Source organism: Panicum virgatum, chromosome 1N, assembly GCF_016808335.1.
Source record: "Panicum virgatum strain AP13 chromosome 1N, P.virgatum_v5, whole genome shotgun sequence".
NCBI classification, from domain to species: Eukaryota; Viridiplantae; Streptophyta; class Magnoliopsida; order Poales; family Poaceae; genus Panicum; species Panicum virgatum.
In genome coordinates, this window is record NC_053145.1 from 58,886,439 (window position 1) to 58,906,884 (window position 20,446).

Genomic DNA, 20,446 nt, shown 5'->3' on the forward strand with positions numbered 1-20,446 from the left:
AATAACTTAAAGTATTAATTTTATATTTAGGGTACGAAAGAATTTGGGGTTTGCGAGCCAAGATAAGATCGGCTCGGGATCATGAGGCCCTTTTCTGTCAGATAAGAGGGGTTTTTTACAAAATAGATGTCTAAGTAATAATCCCTAGATTCTATACCTATCCATATAAAGAGAAAATTATATCATGAAGCGGTTTTTTCTTTAACCAAACGGTACTTCAAACCTGTAACGAGTACGAAGAGATTAACGAGACTGTAACCAAGTCACCAACGGTTGATATCCTACGAAGAGATTAACGAGACTGTAACCAAGTCACCAACGGTTGATATCCCCTGGCTGAGTCTCTGGGCGTCTCGCCTCGAACGGAACAACGAGCTCAAAAACCCCAATCTCCCGTCGAACCGATCCAAATCCGAACCCCAACCCCCCGAAAATCTATCTCGAATCGCCTTCCCCGCCCTGCCTGTTCCTCCGGCTCCAATCACCCGCGCGATCCCTCCGCCTGCGATCTCCCGCGGGGATCGAGCAGCGCCGCGGCGGCGGGAAGAGGAAGGAAGGAAGGAAGGCGACGGAGATGAGGAAGCGGGAGCGGGAGAACCCGTGCGGGATCTGCGGGCACTACCACAAGTTCGAGGAGGGAGAGGTCTGCGGGGTGTGCGGCCACCGATGGAAGCCGTCGGTAGGGGTGGGCACCCCGGCGAGGCACGAGTCCGCCATCCCCACCGAGGTGCTCAAGGACTTCCTCTTCCTCGGGAGCTACGACAACGCCTCCCGCTCCGAGGTCCTCAAGATGCTCGGCATCTCCCACATCCTCAACGTACGTAATGCCCCCCCCCCCCCCCCATCCCCCTGTTTGATTTCTCGTTTGTGATTTTTGATCCCGGAGGGCATTAGGTAATCTATGATAACTAACAATGATTCCCCAGGGAAATAAAAATAAACAAGTCGGGGACGGATGATACTGGCGATATCTAGGGTTCTGTAATCTATGATAACTCATGGTTTATTGATGACATTGTTGGTCTATCCGTGGTTTGTCTTGATCCATAGGACAGGCTACACGCTACCGATTTGTACTGTTGTTGCTTTAAAGGTTATTTAGGTAGGTTCAGTTTATAGCAAACAAACGGCGAATGTTTTCGTTTTGTGTACTGGTGGTACGGCCTTTTTCTAAGTGATTGATCTGCAGCTTGATTGAAACTAATAGAATAAACTCTCGCATGTGATAATTGGAGTAACGGGAGTAACGGGTAGTTAGCATATCTTGATGGAAGACGAGTATCCTATGGTGATTAACTGATTATTATAATCATAATTGGCTTCTTAACTGACTAAGTGTTCCTATGGAATTTTAAAATTAATGAACCTGATAGTCTAGCTGATATGGTTGTGTTTATTGTGAGAATTCCAAAGGCACGGTCTATGGAATGTTTTTAAATAGTTTCCATTACACAGCGACAAGTACCACTCTTCGTACCATAAAAGTTTTAAGCACGTTGCGATAGCTCTAAGAATTCAACATCTAATATTCATAGTAGGATGGATGTGTGTGCTACCTGTTTGCATTCAGTATTAGTTATGTTGCTGTCATATGAATCATGTATTCATGTTCACATCAATGCTTTTTCTGCCTAGTTTCTCAATATGGTTTTTCCTGTGAATCTGTAGGCTGACATATACTTGGCAGCCAACTTTTTGTATACTCCTGCTAGACTGTTAAAATCAATGTTTGCCCTTGAATGTTGTGCGTCCTTCAGTGTTGGAGATTAATTGCTGTGTTTATTGATTAACAGACTGTGCCTGATTGCCACAATCAATACCATAATTCATTCACGTATCACAGTCTTCAGCGTGACAGGCCTTTGGATTTTGATGGGGCAATCCGGTTTCTAGGTATTATTCTTTTTACTCTCTCAGCATTTTTGGTGTGGAATTAACTGCAGTGAGCCATGGACTACTTTCCCCCTTAGAATTGCCCCTGTGAAAAATATCCTCTGCCTCATCCTAACATATTCCATTTCCTCTACTCATTGTAGTAATATGCTCATTATATAATTGTTAGAACTTGATTTTTTAATGTTTGCTTCCATTCAACTTGATTCATGTCTCTGTTAAGATGGAATAAACATTTGTAGGTGTACTGTCTTTCTCCAGGTTATTTTCTGTTTGTATGTTGCACAAAATCCTTTCCCCTAGCGCTTCTTTCTGAAGTTTTCACAAATGTACTTTCCTGTAAAAGGGAACAGGTTGTATTTTACTTCTCATGTACTGAGCTGTGAGACCTCTTTATTTTCACTAATAGCAAATTGTGATTTCCTTCTCTGCAATTTCAGAACAATGTGAAAGAGATAAATCACGTGTTCTTGTTCATTGCATGACTGGAAAAAACAGGTACATGCTTGTGGAGAATTTTTCATTGGTATTGGCACTGTCAGCAATGTTGTCATTGATTGATAAATACTTCTTTGGAACATATTTGTTAGGTCAGCAGCTATTGTTGCAGCCTTCTTGATGAACTCTAGAGCATGGAGACTTGCTCAGGCTTTACAGTGGGTGAAAGACCGTCGGCCACAGGTTCAACTGACAGATGGTTAGCTCTATAACCTTTAAAAGTTGTTAAGTAACCAAAGATATCGTGTCTCATGCATTTGTGACTATATCCTTGGGTCCTTGCTAATCAACGATTCATAATTTTATTACCTGAAGTAAACAGTATGGAAGCAATTAATTTCATATTTAGTTTAATCAGATGGTATGCGCTTTATCAAAATTTAGGAGCTAAGTTAATATATCATGAGTATTGCAAGTTTCACTAGAGGCAATCGGATGACCTGTTACCCTTATTGCTTGTGACATAATTGACCCAGCGGTCGACAACGTAAACTGGTGATCAGTTCCCTTTCCTTATTAAGATAGTGTACAGACTAGAGAGTTTCTGAGGGGAGTTCTGAGAATTTTGGAAACCAGTTGATTGTTATTATTATTCTTAGTGAAAAATGGACCATGAACGCTGTGACCGGTACCTTGTTTAGTCCACACTTAACCCTTTTATTCTCACAGATGCATTTCCATTTCCACGTGATGTGATGTTTTAGATTCATGATGATTCAAATATATTCATGTTTCTTTTGTGCAGCTTCTCAGGACGAGCTTCTGGAGTACGAGCAGAAGCTCTTTGGACTCAGTGCTCAACCCGTTATTCCCACTGAATCATTTGCTTCTCTTGGATTTGGCTACACAAAACCAGCAGGTGGCACCCAAGCACCTACGTTCAACCAAATGATTGCGCCATCCATATTCGAGCGAGTCAGCCCAAATGACGTTCCTGCCAACTTCACTTTTGGAGCCCGGAATACGGTGGAAGTCAAACCTCAAGATAGTGATAACAATGGTGGGACCAACCCAGCTTCAACTGATAACGTGATGGACAGCTCTTAATATGATTTCACGCTGTTGGATCTCCATGTTGCCGAAGTAACCAACCACTAGATTACTTACCGGGGAGTTCAGGTTCGTAGGGGTATTTTGATTTTTGTGCACTTGAGAGTTGAGAAATGGTTCTGGCAAACTGCCCCCGTGCTAGAGTGTAGAGTGACTGGCACTAGTCGAAGTAAATGATGTTTGACAAGCTGGATGGTGGCTCGTATCTCAACTCCTTTGCGTACAACTTCAATTCATCCTATTTTGTTTCGTTATGTTGCCATGATTCGTTATGCGTAGCCGGTCCCATACTCGTGAAGTATTGCTGATATGAAGCGGCCACACAAATCATTTTTTTTTTGTCGTCGGGAATTAGGGATCCATCTCCATCCTACTCGTGTATCAAATTGTACCAATTCATTTTAGTTTTGTCCTAAGTCACCTCTTAACTAAGGAAAAGCTAAGTGGAGGAGGAGGTAGTAAGGAATTCTATTGCTATGCATGACGCTCAATGTATGTAGACGCATGGTCGACCGACGTGTACTTGCGTGGTAAACCCGAGAAAATCCATTTGTACATGGATGACCAGGGGCGTGTTTCAATTGAACACTGTTCTCCCAAATCTCCTCAAGGGGACGCAATCCTGACGGTGACAGTGTACGTGTAGAGACTTCGTACAACTATACTAATGACTACTACTACACAACACGTACTGGCATGATGCGCCCGGTTGGTTCATCGCATCTGGACGTTCGAAAGCGGTATACGTTGAACCTGGACGCACTAGCGATCCGGCTCTACTTCCGGCCGCCCGTCGAAACATATATAACACCGCCCCGCCCCCCTCGTCCAACTACACGCCAACCACCGCCAATTCGCCGACCCCGAGAGGAACTTGGCTCGCCGGCACACGCGATCGGCCACGGCGGCGGCACGGCAGAATAATTGGTTCTTGACGCCCGCGGCAAGGCCTTGTTCAGGGCGCGCGGCGAATCGCCACGGTGACGATGGAGCCCTTGGGTGGTTACAAGAAGGCAGCGGCGGCGCTCGACGAGGCGGCGAGGGCTCGGCTACGGGGCCCGTTCACCAGCGACAGCGCGCCCTCGCCGGCGCCGTCCCGGGGCGCAGATGCTGACGATGGTCTCATGGATTTGGTGGACGAGTTCTACAACGGATACGGCAAGCACCGCGCGGGCGCCGCCGCCGCCAAGGACGCCGCCGTTGCGGCGCGGGCACCGGAGTGGACGGAAACGCTGCGCCTCACGCTGGCGGGCGCGGCGGCCGACGCGGAGGCCGCGCGAATCCGCGCCGAGGCGGAGCGCATTGTCGAGACGCCGGGCCAGCCGTCGTCGTTGGCGGCGGCGGGATGAGGAAGCACCTCGCGGAGCGGCTCCGGGCGAGGGGTTTCAACGCCGGTTAGTGTTCTGCTGGACTACTGCTAACTGCTCTTCAGTTTTCATTTTTCGATAGCATAATTTGGATTTGGACTCTTGTTTCCAACTCCTAGATCATTAACATTTCGCTCGTGCTTGGGCGAACGTGCAGGTCTCTGCAGGTCGTCGTGGGAGAGAACCAGCAGCGTCCCCGCGCCGGGCTCGCACGAGTACGTGGACGTCGCAATGGCGGGCTCCTCGCCGTCGGCGTCGTCTCGCTACATCGTGGAGGTCAACGTCGCAGCCGAGTTCGAGATCGCGAGGCCAAGCGCCGAGTACCAGGACCTCCTCTCGTCCCTGCCGCCGGTGCTCGTGGCGAGGCCGGAGGCTCTGAAGGAGCTCGCCGCGGCAATGTGCGGCGCCGCGGCGGAGTCCATCCGCGGCGCGGGCATGCACGTGCCGCCGTGGAGGCGCGCGGTGTACGTGCAGGCCAAGTGGTGCGGCCAGTTCGAGAGGGTGGAGGCCGCGGCGGGGTCCCGGCCGGAAGCAGGAGCGGGGGCGGCGGCGCGCGCCCGGCGGCCTGGCGGGAGGAAGAACTGCGGGATGGAGATGGGGCGCCGGGAGGTGGCCATGGGTAGGGAGGCGTTGGTGAGCGTGAGGCCCTTGTTCAGAGGATTGTGACATGGGTGGGCGGGCGCGGGAGCGAGGATTGTTCTGAGGCCTCCTTGCTTCTCGTAGCAGTATTCTTTTGGGCCATGGAGTGTGCTCAATTGGCACGACCCATGTGGATGGAGAAAAATTACAAAACAATATTAAAGTTATTGTACATAACTGTACATTTGGGAATTTGGGTTCCTTTGAAATGAAATTGAACCAATACAAAGATTACTGAGCTTCGTAGTGTCTTGTGTGCTACGGTAGGCTCTGGCCTAGTGTTGGGTCTGACACGCTAACGAGAAACTTATTTTACTACTAGTTGACTTGGAAACCAATCTTCACAAGTATTGTTTATTTAGTCTTTAAATTTTATCTCATAAAGATTGTTTGTTTAGATTGTAATAAATTCCATCTAATTAAAAGAATATCAAATATCAAGAAAGAAGGGTATTGAGCTAATCAAATGTTTAAATAGATATTATTTTTCTGGTTCCGATATATTTGTATTTATTGAGGATTCAGATAACCAAATAAAGAGCGTGGTTTTCTATCTCAACCGTTATAGTTAATTAGGATAATATAGTCATTTTTCACTACTAGTAATATGTATAAAATTTTCTAAACAAACACTAGGTAGTATGCAATGACTCTTCTATTCTGACTCTGGTCTCCACGGATCATTTGTCAGGAGTAAGCACCAAACACAAAGTGGGTGCCCGGCTACCCGCCTGACTGCCGGTCAGCTAGTGACGGCTCAACTACGAACAAGACATTCCAATCAAGCCTGGTTACCAGGAATGGGGAGGGAAATCACGCTGAAACACGTCAGCTATGTTTGTTTGGCCCAGCTCCACCTCCACCACATGGTCAAGGGCAACGCAGCAGGGGGCATAGCGCATGTCAGCCTCACGCTCACCGCACGCTCGCATCACAGGTTTGAGCTTTGAGGAGGGGCGCTGCCGCGCTGGCATTCGCCGGCAAAATTGACGACGCGGAGTGCCGCACGGAAGGCGGAGAACCGGAGCGGCCGCGAGCCGGCGACTACACGGCGATGGCGCACCAGTCCTGTCGCGGTCACGGCCCTGGCCCCGCGCGGCTCCAGCAAGATCCCAAACCCTCGCGCTCTGGAAAGAGGCGGGGCGGTAGATAATGGTCTCCATCAGCATCAGGGGAAGGGACGACAAGGTCCCCAGGTGCCGTAACGAATCGTATGCCACAGCTTTGAGCGCCTTCTTTTCGGCGAGGACTGGAGGATGTCCGTGACGGAACCGTCAAATTCAAACTCTAATTAAGTGTAATAGCTGTTATTTGAACACATCGAGCGTATTATCTTAACGGCTTAATTTGACAGCTCTTTCTCAGCCCACGTCCCGATCGAAACATCACCAATAGTCTCACGCGAAAGTGAGCGCAGATGGTACAAGCACGACACATATTTGAAAATACAACAATATATACTACTTAAGACTCTTGTGGTTTGAGTATATATGAAGATAATGCCGCCATATTTTCAGTGCATGGACCACTGCGGCTAGCTCTAAGTCATGAGTAGCATAATTCTCCTCATGCCGCCTAAGAGTTCTGGAAGCATAAGCAATCACCCGCTGATCTTACATAAGGACGCAGCCGAGGCCCATACCTAATGTATTACACACAAACATCAAGGCCAGAGTAATACCTGGCTAAGCCAAAGGCAGTAATGAGAATGCGGCCAAGACTCATATCTGATGCATCACAATAAACATCGAATGGTCAAGTGATATCTGGCTGAGCCAGAACAGGGGCCAACGTTAAAAGCTTTCTTAAAGTCTGGAAAGCCTGATCACATTTGTCGTCCCAAACAAATTTCACCCCTTTCTTAAGCAATTCTGTCATGGGCCTAGCAATTTTGGAGAAGTTCGGTACAATCAGGCGATAATATCCTACTAGCCCAAGAAAACTTCGAATTTCCGGAACTGTCTCAGGGGTCTTCCAATCTAGCACATCTCAGATTTTGCTGGGGTCGACAGAAATACCGTCCTCCGAAATGACATGGCCTAGAAATTGCACCTTTTTGAGCCAAAATTCACACTTGCTGAATTTGGCGTATAACTTGTGCTCCCTGAGACGCTGAAGGACAATGCGAAGATGCTCTACATACTCTTCTTCATTCTTAGAAAATATAAGAATGTCGTCGATAAAAATCACGACAAACTTATCCAGCTCGGGCATAAATACTGAGTTCATGAGATACATAAAATGTGCAGGAGCGTTTGTTAACCCAAAGGACATCACCAGATATTCATAAAGTCCATATCTGGTTGAGAAAGCCGTCTTAGGAATATCTTCGGCTCGGATTTTGATCTGATGATAACCCGAGCGAAGATCAATCTTGGAAAATACTTTGGCCCCGAATAGCTGATCAAACAAAATATCAATCCGGGGAAGTGGATATTTATTCTTGATTATGACGGCATTCAGAAGTCTATAGTCCACACACAACCTGAGACTTTGATCCTTCTTTTTAACAAAAAGTGCTGGGCAGTCCCAGGGCGAAGTGCTAGGACGAATATAGCCTTTGTCGAGCAGCTCTTGCAATTGCTTCATAAATTCCACCAGTTCATTAGGTGGCATCCGATAATGTCTTCAGGAAATTGGTGCCGTTCCCGGTTGCAATTCAATTGCGAATTCAACATTGCGATCCGGTGGCATCCCGGGTAAACCCTCCGGAAAAACATCCGGGTACTCACACACCACTGGTATGTCAGCCAAAGCCTTGCCCTCAGTGTGATTCACAGCGGAAGTGGTTGACTCAAGGTTCTTTAAAGATAAGGTCATAGACCCATGGTCAGATGGTTTTATGTGCACAGAATGTGCATTAGTGTCTAAAAGAACTCCTTGTTCCTTCATCCAGTTCATGCCAAGTATAATATCCACTCTTTGAGTTGGGAGTACTATAAGATGTGCTATAAATCATTTTCCTTGTAACTGGAGAGGCACTCGCCTGACAATTTTGTTGGTAATTAATTGGCCCCCGGGCGAATGAATATTGTATGGATTTGGTATGTTTTCTATTTTCTATCCCAGCCTAATGGCACACTCCTTGCTAATGAATGTATGAGATGCCCCAGAGTCAAACAATATGGTGACGGGACGATCGTTTACAGAAAACATACCCGCCATCACTGGAGCTCCCTCAGAAATACCCTCGAGGGTGGTGTAGTGCACTTGTCCTGGCTTGAAATGAGCCACATTCTGCTTCTGGCTCTGCTGATCGGACTGCTAGCCCTGCTTTGGTGGCATCGGGCAGTTCTGTGCAAAGTGCCCCGGCTGCCCACAGTTGTAACATGGAAACAAATTGGGGCGTACTCCCGGCTGCTGCACCCAGACCTTTTGCTCGCTCTGCTGAGGAACAGGAGACCTGACTACCCCCTGCGGCTGTGGTGGCTGAGGTGGGCGATATCCCCACTGCTGCTGTGGTGGCCTGTACACAGACTGATGCTGGAAGGGGGCTCGCTGTGGCCCAGACTGCACGAGGCGGAACCTCTGTGGGTTGCTACTAGTGGATCCCGCTGCCGGTGCCTTTCTTTTTTTTTCTGGTTTATGAGCTAGATGGGCATCCTCCTGCTCGATAGCCCCATTGACTAGCTCGCCGAAAGTATTGAACTTGAACATCGCCAGGCGATCCTGGAGCTTACTGCTAAGCCCCTGCCTAAAACACGCCTGCTTCTTCTCATCCGTGTCCACGTGGTACCCAGCGTACTGTGAGAGTGTGTTGAAATTCTGGGTATATTGCATCACACTGTTGTTGCCCAGCTTTAGGGCCAAGAACTCCGTGAGCTTCCTCCTGATTACTCCCACTGGAACGTGATGCGCCCTGAATGCTTCCTTAAACTGGGCCCAGGTGAACCAAGTGCCCTCGGGGAACATGGTCATGTGATTGTCCCACAAAGTGCGTGCGGGACCCCTGAGCAGCTAGGCTGTAAATCCTGCCTTGTCCCCATCATTGTACGGGTGCAGGGTGAACTTAGACTCGATGGTCCGGAACCAGCTATCTGCTTTCAGTGGCTCATCCGCCTTATGGAAGAGCGGTGGCTGGGTGTTAAGAAACTGCTCATACCCAGGGACAGCTGGCTGGTGGTGATACTCATGCCGCTACGCTCTGCCTTGCTCGACAATCTCCCGGAGGAGTGCCGTCTGCTCGTCGCGTCCGGTGAGCATGGCCGCAATGGCCTGGGCCAAATCAGGAGGGTTTGGGGGTGCTGCCATTCTGCATTTAACCATGAAAAGATTAGTTCCATCATCCGGGTTAATTAAAACAATCTTGATAGTAACTAATCTTTCAATACATGACACATTGCAGAATGTATAGCTTTAAAAACAATTCAGTGTAATGCTTGCAGGCGGGGCCAGACGGTTCGATCGGCTCAACCAGTCGGTCTGACCGATCTGCCCTGGTCCAGCCGAAAAATATATGGCGCACCGTCCGGTAAACCAGGACGGACCGTCCGCTTTACAAGAATCCAACTAACCGGACCGTCCGCTGAGCTTCTGCGGACCGTCCGCTTTACAAAATGTCAACCCAACTCAGTTTTCAAATGGTTCTGTGTGTTTTTCCTTAATGGCCAGCGGACCGTCCGCGTGTCATGACCGGACTGTCCGCTGGACACGTTTTGAACTACCAGACAGTGTCTTCGGCCCGGCCGACGACACTTCTGTAACGCTTCACGGCAAGTCTATGAAACCTTACGACCCGAACTTCGTCTACAAAGGTCCTTAGGGCCATAAACTCACACCTCTATCAATTCCTAGGGAAAAATCCCAAAAACACTACATAAATATGATGCATGCTCGCCCTACGCAAAAATTCATTTTTATATTTTTGGAAAAACTTGAAATTAGTCATGCCTGTACCACCCTCGGTGCGTTTCGGCTCTGATACCAGCTGTGACGGAACCGCCAAATTAAAACTCTAATTAAGCGTAATGGCCGTCATTTGAACACATCGGGCGCATTAGCTTAACGGCTTAATTTGACAGCCCTTTCTCAGCCCACGTCCCGATCGAAACATCACCGATAGTCTCACGCGAAGGTGAGCGCAGATGGTACAAGCACGACACATATTTGAAAATACAACAATATACATAAGACTCGGCCTTGAGTTTTACAAACCAAATTTGAATACATACATAGCCTATAAACTTTACAATACCGAAAATAAGGTTCGAATAGAGGAAAGGATCTACAACTACCAAAGAGTACCCGAGGAGATCCCTAACTAAGCGTCGGGCTCCACAACCTCCCATCCCTCTGCATCACGACGGATGAACTTAACGCGGCAGGGACAGAAGTCGACATCCGGGTGTCCTGAAATAATTGTGGCAATAAACCCTGAGTATACTAATACTCAGTAAGCCTTACCCGACCATGGGTATACATAGCCCCTATCTAGACATGCACGGCTTTCTGGCAAGTGAGTTGTTTTGCAGAAAAGCATCTATAGTTGGATCCTTACTTTCAATGTTTTAGCCACATGTTCTATATAGAAAGACTCTCGTCTAATGTTGGCATATCTACAACAATCATGTTGGAGCATTACAATAATGATTCAAAGTAGTTCCATCATTTATCACTGACATTTCTAATTCATTTCTACGAGGCGACAAAGAGATCAAGGCCCTCATAACCGCGAGACACGGCAAATCGATCCGACTTAACCTTGCAAGGTGGACCTAACCAACATGGCATGCAAAAGCCCCGTCGGACCCCACGCACCGACCTTTCCCCTCCCCGCCTCGAACTACAGGACCGCCCCACCATCATATGGTCAGCCGAGCTCAACGTGAGACCACCAAAAGTAAACATATGCATCCCCATTTCTCCGCGACTACTCAACTACCCCAGGAGGTGAGATGGAGTCCTGTACTTTCGAGGTGAGGCAGTACTCGGCTTACCGGTTTCGACTACCTCCCACTCCCGGCATGCGGCTAGTACAATTCAATCCCAGATCAGCACTGCCGACAACGGTCGGTCCTTAATCAAAATAAACGGGGCTAAGACACCCAGGAACCCTGTCCTGCTGCCATACCTATACATTGTCATCATTTCCCCGTCCGGTCTCACATTATCCATTTATCTCAAATCATACTCAATATATATGTACTGAAATGGCCATAGATCATATATCTCGTGAGTAACTAGAAATTACTCGACTTCTCATCATCTTATATCTTGCGAGTGGCAGTAGAGCACTCGTCTTCTACCGGAACCCATTAAGCATAGCACATCTATCGTCCTATACATATTTAGTATAACTCAAGGAGACCTAGGGATCATGCAACTAGGGTATCAAACAATTCCTAACCTAATGCACAAATAATAGAGACATATAAAGATGTCATAATTTGAAATAATCGGATGTGCACCGGGGCTTGCCTGCGGGCTGCTGCTCAGAGCTAGAGTCAGACGGGCCTTGGGCCGGGTTCTCACGCCTCTCCTCCTGGGCTTGCTTCGGCTGCTCCTGTGGCGCCGCTATCACCTCATACATGACGTTATCAACGGCGGATGCTACACGAATGCAAATGAAATAATTGATTGCAGCTCAATAATGCAACTACTATACTTCAACTGGAATGCCCTGCGGACTGTCCGCGCTTAAGTGGCGGACCGTCCGCAGTACAACTCTGCAGACCCACCAGAACCAACTACCGCTCTGGACAACTTGCAAATCTATACGGCGGACTGTCCGCTCCAAAATAGCGGACTGTCCTTATTTTAACTCCGCAAAACCACCAGAGGCAACGACGCCTCTGGACAAATTTTTAATTTCTACGGCGGACTGTCCGGCCCTCCTTGGCGGACCGTCCGCAGTTCACTCTGCCAATTCCACCAGAGATGATAACGTCTCTGGACAACTTCTAGGCTCTACGGCGGACTGTCCGCTCTCCAATAGCGGACCGTCCGCAGTTCAACCCTTCTAAACCCACCAGAGACAACATCGTCTCTGGACAAATTTCGAGCTTTAACGGCGGACCGTCCGGCCCCCATTGGCGGACCGTCCGCGGTTCATTTACGCGAGATCACCAGAAACACAACGCCTCTAGACAAACTCTATCCTAACTTGCGGACTGTCCGCTCCCCCCCCCCCTTAGCAGACCGTCCGCGGTTCGTCTTTTTAACATCACCCGACAGGCGGCAACAAGCGCGGCGGCGGCGGCGGTGGCCGTTCACCGGCGCCGGCGGCGCACAACAGAAGGGGAAAAAAGGCCGGGGAGCACAAGGAACTCACCACGAATCCATTCCCACGGTCGGTTCGGGCGGGGGATGACCGGAGAAGCGGATCGACGGTGGAGCAAGCTTCAAGCGGGCTCCAATGGTGACCGGCGGCGGTTGGGGCGATTCCGGCCGGAAGAAGCTGGGCTGGGGGTTGGGGAAGGTTCTCGCGCGAGGAATCGAAGTATGATGGCCGGAGGAGGGAGATCGACGGAAGGGGGCGACGGCGGCGCGAGCGCTCGAGCGGAGCTCGCCTCTGGTCGTCGTGAGGAGGATAAGAGAACATATGACAGGTGGGTCCCACAACCAGGATAAATATCTGGGCGTTACAATGACGGACCGTCCACCGCTTCCTAGCGGACTGTCGGCCAGGCTGTATGTTACAATGTCATGGCCTCACGGGGAAAGGAATCAGAGCCGGTTGGTGGTGGAGTGAGCGAGCGAGTTCATTCGTACCTTGAAGAGGAGTGACATACAAGACTGACCTGATCGAATCCATCCGAATTGACTGGTGCTACGTTTGATCACAGGTCGATTCCGCTGAACTCAGGGGGGGCGCTGTTGTACAGTTGGGATCGATCGACTACAATTCAATTTCAAGCTGCCTGGTGGTGGCGGCCTACCGAAAGGGAGACCATCTGGTCCGCGGTGTCGCATCGCATCGTGCGTTCGTGCCCAACAGCTGGTCTGGTCGTGCCGGTGGGGTGAAGTGGGGGGAGGGAGGAAGACGTATTATACACGGGCGGCAGCGGCTCACAGGGGCCCCGGAATTCCACGGGCGATGTGCTCGCCCGCCGGCGCACCCGCCCTTGTCTCGCGCGTCGCGCCGCCGGGGGTGGCGGCCCGATTGGTCCTCCTTATTTAGGCACCGTCGTTTTGGCCCCGTCCGAGCCGAGCTGAGCCAAGGCGTCATGAGCTCCTCCTCCCCCGTGGCGCGCCTCCTCTTGCCACTGCTCCTGTGCGCCGGCGCGCTCGGCTTCTTCCCCCGCGGCCATGGCGCTCGCGCCGTGGAGGCGCCCGGCTACGTCACCGTCTCCGCCGCCAGCTTCGAGCCGGCGACGACGTGCAGCGCCCCCGACCCAGGTACGCGGATACTGGCAACCTGATCGATCAGTTGTCGATTTTCAAGCGTGCTGATTCGTCGGCTGGAACGGGATTCGGCGACGGTGAGGTTTCAGTTGCGCCGCGGCGGGACGGCACGTCGGCCGTGCTGCGGCTGACGCACCGGCACGGGCCCGTGCGCCCCCTCGCGGGCGTCCTCGCTGGCGGCTCCGTCGGTCGCCGACACGCTGCGCGCGGACCAGCGCCGGGCGGAGTACATACTGAGGAGGGTGTCCGGTGCCGGCGCGCAGCAGCTGCTGGGATCCAAGGCGGCGGCGGCGACGGTGCCGTCGAGCTGGGGCTATGACATCGGCACGCTCAACTACGTGGTGACGGCGAGCCTGGGCACGCCGGGCGTGGCGCAGACGCTGGAGGTGGACACCGGCAGCGACCTGTCGTGGGTGCAGTGCAAGCCGTGCGCGGCGGCGGCGTGCTACAGCCAGAAGGACCCGCTCTTCGACCCCGCCAGGTCGTCGTCGTACGCCGCCGTGCCGTGCGGCGGGCCCGCGTGCGCGGGGCTGGGCCTGTACGCGGCCGGCTGCTCGGCGGCGCAGTGCGGGTACGTGGTCAGCTACGGCGATGGGTCCAACACCACGGGCGTGTACGCCTCCGACACGCTGACCCTGACGGCGACGGACGCGGTGCAGGGGTTCCTCTTCGGCTGCGGCCACGCGCAGAGCGGGCTGCTCACCGGCATCGACGGGCTCCTCGGCCTCGGCCGCCTGCAGGTGTCGCTCGTGGGGCAGACGGCGGGCGCGTACGGCGGGGTCTTCTCCTACTGCCTCCCGACGAAGCCGTCCACCGCGGGGTACCTGACGCTGGGCGCCGCGGAGGGCGGCGCGGCGCCGGGCTTCGCGACGACGCAGCTGCTGCCGTCGCCGGGCGCGCCGACGTACTACATCGTGATGCTGACGGGCATCAGCGTGGGCGGGCAGGCGCTGAGCGTGCCGCCGTCGGCGTTCGCGGGCGGGGCGGTGGTGGACACGGGCACGGTGGTGACCCGGCTGCCCCCGGCCGCGTACGCGGCGCTGCGTTCCGCGTTCCGCGGCGGGATGGCGGCGTACGGGTACCCGTCTGCGCCGCCGAACGGGATCCTGGACACGTGCTACAACTTCGCCGGGTACGGCGCCGTGACGATCCCCAGCGTGGCGCTGACGTTCAGCAGCGGCGCGACCCTGACGCTGGGCGCGGACGGGATCCTGTCGTTCGGGTGCCTGGCGTTCGCGGCCAGCGGCAGCGACGGCGGCATGGCCATCCTCGGGAACGTGCAGCAGCGCTCGTTCGAGGTGCGCATCGACGGCGCCTCCGTCGGGTTCAGGCCCGGCGCCTGCTGATCATTCCTCACCCATTCGCTCATCGATTAACAATTTAACAGCCGGTGCCGGCCAGTGACTAGCTTCTGATTAATGAATTACAATCTAGCACTAGCAGTGAGTATGCGTGTACGCACACGAGAGTACATAGATACATAGTACATGACAGTATACATACATACAGACCTATTACAGAGTACACATGACAGCATCTCTAGACGACAGTTGGTGAAAGTTGTGTGCGTTGTTGGTGAGCTAGGCAGAGGTGTAAACGTGTTGACGCATGACACCCTCCCCCTCCGATTGATTGGGCATACTTTTGCCTTTTGGTAGTCGATATCTCGGTGCGCAACTTGACGGTGGGATGCTAATTAAGTGACCAACTTAGTGCAGTGTTAGGAGGGGCGTGTGGACCTACTTCGCTCACTTCTTTGGATCTTAATTTGGACTTGTGATTGTATGACAGGCGCCGAAGTCATCGTGGACTCGAGGCCCACGAGAGGAGGCTGAGAACAATAGTTGGACGCACAGAGGAAAAAATAGTTCACAGTAGTAAAGGACGAGCGGCTTTTTCCTTGTCTTTTCTTTTGGAGGGTAAATGGATGTTATAATTGTTACTAGTTGAACATCCAAGGTCTAAGGTGTAGTTTTTTAGATAAAGGACGGTTTCAGATGTACAGAGACAAAGGTAATTTAATATGCGCACACATTACTTGTGTAGAATGGCATATACAGCTAGTCAAAGTTAAAATGCATTACTGTAACCCCCTTATACAGTTTATGGATAGAGCTGATAATTGGTCACCTCCATGGAAAATAGAACCGTTTTGTACTGACCTGATCATGGCCGTCCGACCTAACCGACCCGAAAAAACCCGACCCAACCTGACTAATGTGCCATAGGGCTCGGGCTAAAGGAAAAAAATCCACGGGTTCTTTTTGACCCGATCCGATGGATGATCAGGTCTATTTGGTACTACTACTAGTTGAAAATATTCAAATGCATTTGTTACAAGGTTTGGGTTTCGAGTTGGCAACATATAACAATTTGTTTTCAAGACATTTAAAGTTAACATTTCAATTGCTGAACTGAAGCTTGACGGTTGCAGGATGAAAAAAAATGGTTGGAAGTTTCGATCTACATCAATACAAAAGTTTCAAAAATCGAGTCAATTTCGAAACTGTTGAGTCAAAATAGTTTAGTTAGTGCGAAAGAGCCTGTAGTCTGATGGTTATAAGAGCCTCAGTAGTACCTGAGATCCTAGGTTCGACTCCCCATAAGAGCAAATATTCCAGGATTTAACGCCTATGCACTTTTAGTAGTAGTCGACGTTTCTATCGACAGCGAGGCATCTATAGTCAACCTCAAGACGGTTTGTTAGGCGTAGCTCATAAAAACAGGCAGACGTCTGGTACGACCTGATGCATGCGTACCCATATTCATAGGAAAAATGAAACCAATAACTAGTATCATCAATCATTGAGAAAAGCAACATAGTATATTATTAATCTTTATTCATATAATATCAGAAGAAAATTACAATTATCTTTTGGTTGGTAGTTTGCACATTTGCATCACGTCGCAATCACAAAAATAATTCAAATCGGAGTACTATAGTTGAATAGCTGATGGTTTGTCCCACTTCATGTCTGTTACCTCGCAGCCACAAACACCTCGAGAGGAGAAGCCCACCTGCTTGCTTCCTCCCCGTCGTGTCAATAATGTTCTTGTGCTCGGCGATCATCAGCACGCCCCAGCCTTGAAGCCCACAGCGCCCCCGCCAACGTCATACAGGACCTCGAACGTCCGCTGCTGCACGTTGCCGATGATGCCGAGGGAGCTGTCGTCACTGTTGCCCGCGAAGGCGAGGCAGCTGCTCAGTATGATCCCGTTCGGGTCGAGGTCGACGACCGCGCCGCCGGAGAACACCAGCGCGACGGTCGGTATGCTGATGCTGGACTGGCCGCTGAAGTCGAAGCACGTGTCGAGGATGCCGCTGGGCGGTGCCGACGGGTACTGCTTCATCCCGGCCTTGAACGCCGACGACAGCGCCGAGTAGGCCGTCCGCGGCAAGCGCGTGATGACCGTGCCGGAGTCCATGACCGTCCCGGGGGAGAAGACCGAGGTGGGTATGCTGAGCTGTTTCCCTCCCACCCTGATCGCCTGAAGGCGGACGCCGTAGAACGTGGGGACCTGGCTGCTCCGGAGCATCGGCGTCTTGACGAAGCCGGAAGTTCCGGCGCCGAGCGTGAGGAACCCGGAGGAGCCCGGAGTCGGCGGGAGGCAGTAGGAGAAGGCCCTGCCGAATGTCCCCGCCGTCTGCGACGCGAGCGATTGCGCGCCGCCGCCGAGCCCCATGAGCCCGTCGGTTTGGTCGTTGAAGCCCGACTCCACCTGGCTGCACCCGAACTGGAAGTTCCTGACGGTGTTGGAGCCCAGCGCGAGCGTGTCGGAGCTGTAGGTGCCGGTGGTGCTCGAGCCGTCGCCGTAGGTGATAATGTACTGGCACTGGGAGCGCGAGCAGCCGTTCCCCTCCTGGCCGAGCTGCGCGCAGGTGGCAGAGCTGCAAGAGAACGAGGAATAGGTGCTCGACGAGCTGGGGTCGAAGAGCGGGTCCGCCTGGGAGTGGCACTGCGAGCACGGTTTGCACTGCACCCACGACACGTCGCTGCCGGTGTCGATGAGCATGGTCTGGGTCGCGGCCGGCGAGCCGATGCCTACGGTGATCACGTACTCCAACGTGTTCAGGGACGTGCCCAGCGTGGTCGGTACGGTGGCGTCCGACTGCTGGACATCGCCGGCGCCGCCCTTGGCGGCGGAGTACTTACGTTGGATGTAGTCAGCTCGGAGCTGGTCACGCCGGAGCATCTCCTCCAATGCTGGCACCTTCTTGGAGGGCGCCGGTGAGCACGGGCCGTGCCGGTGGTGCAACGGCACCGTGACGCCTATCGACGATGGAGTCGCTGAAACAATCAAAGCAGGGGAAACGATTACGACCGCGCACAAGAATAACCAAATGAAATCGCGCATTGCGTGCTCGGACAGTGCAGCACCTTTGGGCTGGGAGCAGACGGAGTCAGAATTGAGAGAGCCAATGGACAGAAGCTTGTAGCTGCGATCACCTCCTGCGTGAGCAACGAAAGTGTGATAGCTGCACAGGAGGAGGAGCAGAAGCTTCGGAACAGAGGCCATGGCGTACTGTGACTTGCTAGGTTCAGCTACTGAGATGTGAGTTGCAGCTGCAGACTGGCAAGCTGCTTTTATAGAGTGAGGAGGCATGCACGGGGTGCCCCGGCAAACGCAAACCAGGCTTCACGTCGGAGACTCGTGGTGGACTGGGCAACGGTGGCGTGCATACATGGGGGGACGACCACATCGGAGACCCAAGACGTGTGGTCTTCTTCTAGCTGATGATGGCGCCTTGATCAGCGCACAAAAGCGCCAGTTTTGAATTCTTCGCTGTGATAAGATTGGACGTCCTCGGGAAGCAAAGATTAGGCAATAATGTCATCTTCCCTACGAGTTAGGTTTTTTTTTACAAAATGCATCCTTATTTTTTCCTACAAATAAACACACGCAGCTCTACCCCTATGTGAGTACCTCATGTAAATTGGTCTTGCAAATATTAAGATTGGCGAAGTCATCATACGTGTCTCGCTGTCGATGGATTTGTTGTTCGGTGAAGTTGCCACAGGTGCATCGATATCAACGAGCACATTATCTACCAGTGGAATAATATGAGCACAAGTTGAGGATCGAAGCTATGTGAACAATTTTCAGTACAAGGAACCCAACTAAGTAAGCTTAGTACACAAGCTATTTTTGAGCGCTGAGTTTAATTTATAAATTTCTACAGAAACTGGCTAATTAACCTAGACATTTGGACTAGTTTAGGACTACAATGATGATATAAACATATTCGTAGCTTAATAGTCAAAATATTCTAGGGTTACAACATAATTCATGCTTTTAAGAAATAGATAGAGCTAGGTATAGAGAAAAATGATATACTACTAGCTATTCATTGTTGGAATAATGAAAACATCATGATTGAAATTTGAAAGTCTACTTAATTGTACTAGTCCATTAAGCCGTGTTCTAGAATATTAAAATTCATTGTCCGATGTTGAGTTTTGTTCTTCATAATGATACCTATTGTTAATTTGTCTTCATGTTTAGGGGTACTAGTAGAGAGAGGTGGGTTTTAAAAGCAAGTTAGATAAACACGTCAGATGGTCGATATTAAGATATGCGTTACATAAATATTTTAGTCATTTCGTCACTTAGATGATTTCACAACTTGAGCACAATGTCAATTTTTCATTTTGCCGGGAAAGGCATAAAGCCATGTTGGCCACTTGGCCGTACATGTATGGTAAAAACTTAATTTGTTGGGAACCATACGAATCATTAGGCCCTGCTTACATACAAAAAATAGAATATATATAGGTTGCGTCTTTAGAGTTTATAGAAAATAAAAATCCTTGTAATACGCCTACTTTGGTATTTTATTTTGCAATAATGTGGTGCAAGATTGTTTTGCTTATTCGGCGGTTGACGTATCCAACATCCATCATTAAACGATGAAGTCTCTGCTCATCACTGACGTCGATATTGTAATTGATCATGAATTAGTTTGACAATGATAGATTAATCCTTTTCTTTTCTTTTTAAAGTCACTGTGCTTCAAATGGGGCTTTCAAGTGAGAACAGCGGTGTGTGTTATATTAGGGCAGCGGATTCGGGCTCATCCGCTAGCTGGCGTATGTGTATAGAATTGTAATGGCCATCAGTAAACTACATTAGCATGCACATTTCATCGTCTTTATTAAAAAAACATTCCATCGCTATCTCTCTTGTCCCGTTGCGTCATGCCATTCTTCCGAATTTCCGATCGATCCCCATGAGGACGCAGCTCGTAGAAAGTCCCGGCCGGTTCGGCAGCACGTCACGTCGCTCGCTCGCTCGCCATCCTACAAAGTCGTAGAATTTCTTGGCGTGTCACGTCCTCTAATAATGGATGAGTCTCCTGCTGTGTCGTTTCAAACGAATAAAAGTCCCTGATAATAAACTCCTTAACTATAAACAGACACCCACGCGTTAAGATCAAGCAAGCAAGGAACGCTCCAATGATTTGTTTGCAAATTTTATATACACTTAGGTCAATGTGTGTCAACCATGGCTAGCTAGTTGCTTTGGATGCTTGGGTTTGTAGCTGCACAGAATCTCTATAGATGATACGCTGGATTCCAGCCAACGGCCGGCCGTTGTTGCAAAGGAGGTCGTGATTACAGTTGCTTGATTTCTTGACCCGTGCATCTCTGCAGCTG

At 50.7% G+C, this 20,446-nt stretch overlaps 2 protein-coding genes and 2 pseudogenes across 2 annotated transcripts; 3 read left to right on the forward strand and 1 right to left on the reverse strand.

Annotated features, from left to right (window-relative positions):
* The first annotated feature begins 316 nt into the window (after positions 1 to 316).
* LOC120657060 (protein-tyrosine-phosphatase IBR5-like) lies at positions 317 to 3,695 on the forward strand. The gene is made up of 5 exons (XM_039935305.1): positions 317 to 817; positions 1,794 to 1,893; positions 2,334 to 2,391; positions 2,484 to 2,590; positions 3,137 to 3,695. The coding sequence occupies exons 1-5, from the start codon at positions 575 to 577 to the stop codon at positions 3,436 to 3,438; spliced, it is 810 nt and encodes a 269-aa protein (XP_039791239.1). The 5' UTR covers positions 317 to 574; the 3' UTR covers positions 3,439 to 3,695.
* A 599-nt stretch (positions 3,696 to 4,294) lies between these two features.
* Positions 4,295 to 5,733, forward strand: LOC120654231 (annotated as a pseudogene).
* Positions 5,734 to 13,081: 7,348 nt separating this feature from the next.
* On the forward strand, positions 13,082 to 15,447 carry LOC120657061 (annotated as a pseudogene).
* A 1,148-nt stretch (positions 15,448 to 16,595) lies between these two features.
* On the reverse strand, positions 16,596 to 18,358 carry LOC120657062 (aspartyl protease family protein At5g10770-like). Its single transcript, XM_039935306.1, has 2 exons — positions 18,170 to 18,358; positions 16,596 to 18,079 (listed from the first exon to the last, which is right to left on the reverse strand). Exons 1-2 carry the CDS (start codon positions 18,306 to 18,308, stop codon positions 16,860 to 16,862), a joined length of 1,359 nt encoding a protein of 452 aa, XP_039791240.1. The 5' UTR covers positions 18,309 to 18,358; the 3' UTR covers positions 16,596 to 16,859.
* Positions 18,359 to 20,446: the final 2,088 nt, after the last annotated feature.